Source organism: Penaeus vannamei, chromosome 18 (assembly GCF_042767895.1).
Source record: "Penaeus vannamei isolate JL-2024 chromosome 18, ASM4276789v1, whole genome shotgun sequence".
Taxonomy (NCBI): Eukaryota; Metazoa; Arthropoda; class Malacostraca; order Decapoda; family Penaeidae; genus Penaeus; species Penaeus vannamei.
The window spans coordinates 7,267,999-7,275,498 of record NC_091566.1 but is presented as its reverse complement, the minus strand read 5'-3'; the positions used below and the strand labels follow the sequence as shown (position 1 = coordinate 7,275,498).

Here is a 7,500-nt window from a genome sequence, read left to right as displayed (position 1 = left end):
TTTATTTTTTTTTCTTATTTATTTATTTTTCATTTATTTATTTTTTTGTGAGTAAAACGACTTTTTTCTGTTATATTGTCATTGTTACTTATTATTATTATTATTATTATTATTATTATTATTATTAGCATCATCATCATTATTATTAGCCCTCAAGAGCTTGTGTTGACAATATTTGTTATAGAATTTGTACATTTTTTTGTGGTAAGATTTTAGCTTGTGTAATAATCTTTTAAGAAAATTAAAGATGCTGATATGAATTTCCCCTTTTGTTTCTAAAACCTTTTTATATGTCAAAGTGTCTCTAAGGCCTTTCTTTTGTGCAGGTAGTACGCTGACAATTTTTAAACTATAAAATTGAATATGGATGATGTGTATAGTCTGAAAGATGTGGATATAATAAATTTTAAAATGGGGAAACTATAGATCAAATTACATTCCTTCTTTTGGATAATCAAAGCCTTGTAAACCCTCAGTATAAATTTACTACCTATACTGTATGTAATTTACTCACCATGCACTACACATGCATACAACCCACTTGCACTATATCTGTCCATTTTAATAAGGCTGGTAGGAAAAAGACAAGGAAACACATGACCATGCCAGACTGTTAGCTTCACCATGGAATAAAGTATACCTGATGTAGTTTATATAGCAGAAAGTAAAATATGCAAAATTATACGAGAATGTCATAGTTAAGTAATCTTTTAAAATTCCTGCCACTTCTCGTATGGAGCAGACCTCACCATAACTCCCCCAATCCCTTGCCCATTGTTGTTGTGGGGGGGCTTAGGAGACAGACAGAGACCCAATGCAGGGATCTCCCATGCCTAGGGCCTCAGCCCTCGACTCAACTAATTTTGCATGGTCTTTTCTCCCTCCAGCTCTTTCGTTTCCGTCCCTTCTCTAACCCCTTTACTATCTACTTCCATGGGAATGGTATTCCCCAGTCTCCTCTTACCCTCCTTATAAGAAAACCTTTGCCTCACAAGACTCTCCAACCAACTCCTCTGGAGAGACCATGGAATATATTCAAAACTCTATGCTTGAGACACCATTTTCCCACAACTCGTGCTCCCTCCACGCTCGAAGTGACTGCAGATATCCATCCTCCTTCTACTCATATTCCCCCTACTTCCCTTCTCCTACTCCCTCCCAATACAACCTATCCCCCTCAACTCCATCTACTACCGATATCCATCCTCCTCCTACTCATATTCCCCCTATTTCTCTTCCTCCTACTCCCTCCGAACACAACCTATCCCCCTCAACTCTGTCTACTACCGATATCCATCCTCCTCCTACTCATATTCCTCCTACAACCCTTCCGCCTACTCCCTCCCAATACAACCCACCCCTCTCAACTCCAACCCATTCCCTGTATCATTTCCACTCCCTCCTGGATACAAACATGAAACCCTTATGTAATTCCCTTACCTAGACCCACCACAGCCCATTCACACATCAACTCCTTAACCCATCTTTAACCTTTCAAGATTACTCTAGATAGTTGACACATCACTATCACCTTTCACCCCTCCTTTAATATACTTTCCTATAGTGCTGTATGACCTTTGATCACTAGCACATTTATTTTGATTTTTTAACCATTAACCATTAATCTCATCATAATAAGTTTAATAAAACTGTTATGCACTAATATATAATAAGCTCTTTGACCCTGTTCAGTGAATGTCCTGTTTTCAGATTCATTATTTACTAGTTTTCAATAGTTTAATGATGTCAATAATTATAGGACAAGAACACTTTATGGAAATATTCTAATTTTTTTATATGTAAGACATACTGTAGGTGTAGCTTAACGCAACAATAAAATTTCCATGTTGCTCCATGCCCCCAAGAAAGTACCCAATGGCCTCCAAGTTGGGAACCCCAGCAATACAAGAAAAGTCAACTTGTTTCCACATTTACTGAAGCAGATGAACAGATAATAATAACTCTATGATGATCGGGCTTGATTTATTTGTGATGTAATATTATGCAACACTTTAGACTCTATGGCTAGAGCTAAGTTGTGTATAGCCGACATGCCCGCTGCAAGTCATGACCCTATACACATCATAGGCCATGGTGTAATGACAGTTATAGTCATTACCTCATAGACTATAAAGTTTCAACTAATTTCAACTTGTTGAATGACATGCTGAGAAGTGGAAAGCACACTATACTAAAAATAGCTAATTTGAATTAACACTCTGGGATACTTGTGAACTAACATTTAAAAAAACATGCCTTTCCTTTCTAGATTTTGCTAACCTTCTGACATGTCCAGGGACCTTTCATAGGAAAGAGAAAACAAACATATAAACAAAAATAATTCTTGCTAGCTTGACTTCTGTCTAATATCTAAATGGTAATTGTAAATCTTAATAGTGATTATGATTCTATTTTTATATTTTTTCTCTTCCGCTTAAGAACCCTCCTCGTCACTCTTATTCTTGGGCACTACAATTAAGTTTGTGGACATTACAGGTATGGGGATACAAAAAGGGAATTCTCTTCTTTCTCACATTCTTCAAGCAACCTTTTCTTTCTACTGCATTTTTCTGTAATTTCTCTTTCTGTCTCTTCATGTTGGAAAGTAAGCCTTCATACTCTTTATCATCTTCAATCTCTACTTTAAGCATCATCTTCCTTAAGTCCTTCCTCCATATTTTCTTCCTTATTTCTTCCACTATATTGAACTAGGTAAATTCATCACCTATGATGGATGACCCTTTCTCTTGGATTTTTTTCTCCTTTTAACACGACTTTCCTGACTTACCCACTACACTTCTTATAGGTTTACCAACAGCTGTAGCTCCACAGATGTTTCCAAACTCTGATGCAAGAGGTACACTATGACTTGGCACAACTCTTGATGTTGACTTGCTGTTGGGGTTGTATAGGAGTGGATGTTTATTAGGTTGTAAGCCCAGAAGATTGATCTGCTGGTCTGTTGTTGGGAGTGACTGGCTTTTGGGATGATAAAGGTGCTGGGCTTCATGTATTTTACTCTCTGATCTATCATGAAAAGGGTAGGGCTGAATGATGCTGATGTCTACCAAGAGACACCTATTTTTTGATGGGGAGACAATTCTTCCTGATTTTGTAAAGAAGTTCCATGAAAACACTTTTGCTTATATGCCAGTTTCCTCTCTATAGGATTTAAAGGTGTTCTATATTTAACACACTGCTGAGATAACCAAATTATAAACACAATTACAAAAAAATTAAATGAGGTAAAACATTTCTAACTTTTTTTCAAGTAGAGAGAAAAATCTCTGCATGCTCAAATTTACAAAGAAATGCTGTTATTTCATTATGAATCATAATGAATGCTTAGATTTTCATTACATTGCTTTGGTAAGAAAAAGCATTTCTCTCAGCAAACAAATTTCCTAATAATTGCATTAGGAAGCTTCCTCTCTTATATACACTGAATGAGTAACTTTTTTGAAATATACTTGCAACCTAAGCAAACAAATGATTAAAAATTTCAAGAAATTACTCCTGTAAAGAAAAATGACTCTAAAGCATGACCATACACCCAGAAAGTAATTAAGCATTAGTTATACATTTAACTCCTCAGTGATAGATACAGCTAGACTTGTCATGACGGAACACCTATGACATGTTTCCGCATCATGCCTTGCAGCAATTGAGCCAGCTGTATACAGCTTACGCCTAGAGACAAAGTCTAGACTGTTACATATTATTACATCACAAATAAATCAGGCCGTCATTATAGGGTTAAAAAATGTCACATTTCATATGACAAAATCATCTGATAATCAGGTAATCCTAGATCACTACTGTTTATCTAACTTCATCAAATTAATCCAATATTTTCACACAGGCAAATATCTAAATCTTTATACAAAATAAATCCATATTTCAGCACAGACTCTCACTTTTTCAAACTGGGCAAAAATAACACCCCAAGAAAGGCACAAGAAAAAACTCATAAAACTGTGTTGCCAGAAAAGTAGATATTCATAGATCTTCTTGAGTAATAAGAACAAGGAAAACACAAGATATTGTCTGTGTACGAGTTTTATTTTCTGCACGTTAGATGTGGGACGAAGTAAAAATTATAATAAACAGATGATCGGACTAAAACACAAACTATCGAAATCACAAATTATCATGATTGATGACACTCTATTGTGAAATGGAATCTTTTCTGAATATCAATAATCCAATCATGGGCTTTCTTTTCTCCTACACATAATATTCACGGAACAGTGTGATGGACAAGGTGAAAACTATGTCATACAAATTGAGTATATCCACAATAACGATAAATGAGTTTATTCTTCTTCCGGTTCAAGATTGATATTATTGCCAAATTTTCCATACAAGTCGCCTTTGAGCTGTGTCATGGTCTCCTGAAGCTCTCCTGCTCGGGTGTTGAGACCTGCAATCTCCTCCTGGAGGACCTCCCGCTGTGCAGCTATGGCCTCCTGGGCTTCATCCTGGCAAAGATGACATTACATTATATTATTTTGTGTGAACTTGGACCAGAGAGAAAATATGAGAAATTTTAAGAAATAAAATATATATGCATATGAAAGATCGATCTTGAAACTTAGTAAGGATATCTTTTTTCAACTACAGTATCTTGCAAACTAATCATCTTCAAATCTAGTATTCACTTGTCTTTTCTTTATATCACTTATATCCCCTTTAAAAAATTAGTTCAGCACATATATTGGGGGCATGTGCATCCAAAGAACCAATTTCTCAAAAATGTTCATTAAATATTTTCACCCAGCTTTTGGCAGCCCAATTTTGGGGTAACTGGTCTGAAAACACCTTTAGATACACATACCCTCATATATACAGAACAAACACAGTAACATGTCTCCAGAACAGTTCACTTACTTGGGATTTCATAATGAACACCTCACCCACCATATAAGGAACCTTCTCATCACCATCTAATGCGATCATAATTTCATCTTCAGCATCTTGTAAATTCTGTAATTCATTCTGAAGAAAAGAAAATAGTACCACTTGATACAGTGAATTTACTAGCTATTGTTCACGTTAGTAAATAGGTGACATATATCGTAGTACCATCAAAGTAACTAGTTTAGAATGATTCTATGCTTACATCTGATATTGTGCACTAACTATTGTGCACAGAAGGAATAATAAAAAAATCTTGCATATATTTGTCTATAATTTTGACTAAACATGTCATTACTAAATAGCAATTATTTTTTGTAACAGCTATATATGCCTGCTAAAGTGACTTAGAGAAGAGGGAAGAATTCTGAAAATCATTGGAAATTCTCATGTGAAAACAATGGCATTAGGCAGTTTGTGATGTATACCAATAGGCTGGTAGTCGAAATACCTATGTATTTTTTTTTTATTATTATTATTTTTTTTAATACTGTCTTTAAAATTCCCTTACATGGTCCTATTTTTTTCTACATCAGGTTACATCTCTACACATTTGTATAAGCTAACCGATCAGTACCTCTTTCATTTTAAGTTCCTCCTTTACGTCTCCATGGCGAGCATTGCACCGTGCAAATTTGTTTATTTTCTGTTGGTCATCGTACGTGATGTGTACATCTGAGTCCTGCAAAAGAAAGCAATATTAATAGAAATTAAATCAAATAATTAACTAACCAGTAATTAAATATCATAATTCAAATCTGTGCATATTTTATAAAAATTTCAAATCCATAACGGATAACATTACCACATGTAACTAAAGTGGAAATTTTCATGACTTGTCAATAATTTGATACATCAACAGCAAGAAAGTACATATGGATATCGTTCTGAATATGCCCGAGACATCTAATAACGCCTTAAGATTCACAACTATTGAAGAAGCCTCTTGATGATGATATTAAAGAACCAAAAGAAAATATATAAAAATAGAAAAATAAAACAAAAGTATATAAAAATTATAACACATAAATATATAAATATTGCAGAGTAGGTATTACATATTATTTATAAATGATCAAAGGATCCAAATACAGAAGAGACACTGATCTTGCTTTAAGTTAAGATTTTCCTACCAATTAATGAAATATGACTAAACATGTCATCTATAGAAAATATGAAAAAATATGGAATGTTTATTAAAACCTTTGCTTTCTTACAAGCAAATTAAGTTGCAAATGGTCCACAATACACATTATACTTTACATTATATTCTACTGAAATTCTAATAGCATATTCTGAAATTCACCTTTGTAATGTTAAAATCAGATGATAAAACAAAAATTAGTACAAGGGGGGGGGGGAGAAAGAGAAAGAGATATATTCATACTCCCCCCCCACACACATACACAGATATATATAATTTAATAGAATATTCCACAATAAAACATGAATCAAGAAATATGAAAAAGTCTTTAATTTTATGAAAATTAATATCAAAGCCACTTTATTGCCACCTGGCAGCAAATTCGGGTGGCAGTAAAGTGGCTCCTAGCAGTAAAGGGGTTAATATCACCACACCTGTACAGTAAAGTCATTGCCATGGTCTGAAGACAACTGACAATGCATCAGGGAAACAAACCTTCATCATAAATATTCTGGTATGTTCGATCATAGCAGGGTTCTTTTTTGCATATATCTTCAGGAAAATCTTTATCAATCTTATGATGAAAAGCATCTCCCATTCTTCATTGTGATCACAAATCTTTTAAAAAGTAAGGTGATTTTACACAATAGTTCCACAAAACAGATTGCAATGATTTTGGTATCAATGGATTCCCCCCACTCTCTAGTATTTAAATATAATATATTCAAATAGAAATTACTGCATGGAAACCCAAAACCCCGTCATTCTTGATCACGATAACAGGGGAGGGCATGAAAGATACCAGGGAAACTGTTGTTTAAAATATAAATAATATATACAGAAGCAGTCATTATATTGTCTTAAGCAGGGGCTGCTGCCCCCAACCCATGTCCAAGAAAACAAAGAATCCTCAAACAGCCTTGGCATCCTGCATGTCGGTTGTTGGCTCAACCATGCTGAGAATACGAGGAGGATTCTTTGTGTTCCATTGTCGAGGCTAGTGGGTTGCAGGTGGCACAACCCTATTAGACAACGTTGTGATTGCTTTTGTGTTTATCATTCATACTTTACCCCGCAATTTCCCTGGTACCTTTCATGCCTTCCTCTGTTATCAGGCCTAAGTTTGCTGCTAATGGGGGGGGGGTGTTCTGCAAAACAATATCTATATATGGAAACTGGAGAGAGAGGAATCCATTGATACCAAAATTGTCGCAATCCACTACGAGCCGCTATTTTGAAAAATATGCACAGCATCAGTCACTATATTGCCTAATACAGAGAGCTGTGTCTCCTGAGACCCCCTAATGGGGGCTGCCACAACCCAATCTCCGCCCAAGCAATAGAGGATCCTCCACGTATTCACTGCAAGAGAAACTGTCAGACAGACTCAGTATCAGGTACTTCCGAATGTTGGTCACGCACTCTCTTTGTTCTGAATG

General features: G+C 35.3%; 1 protein-coding gene across 1 annotated transcript in view; it reads right to left on the bottom strand.

Moving 5' to 3' along the window:
* Positions 1 to 4,043: 4,043 nt before the first annotated feature.
* Positions 4,044 to 7,500, bottom strand: part of Pfdn4 (prefoldin subunit 4) — a 4,105-nt gene continuing 648 nt past the window's right edge. Inside the window, exons 2-4 of the mRNA XM_027380214.2 lie at positions 5,495 to 5,599; positions 4,891 to 4,998; positions 4,044 to 4,481 (exon numbers count right to left, since the gene is read on the bottom strand). Coding sequence (XP_027236015.1) covers positions 4,317 to 4,481; positions 4,891 to 4,998; positions 5,495 to 5,599 — 378 coding nt within the window. The 3' untranslated portion in view covers positions 4,044 to 4,316. The remainder of the gene's footprint in view (positions 4,482 to 4,890; positions 4,999 to 5,494; positions 5,600 to 7,500) is intronic.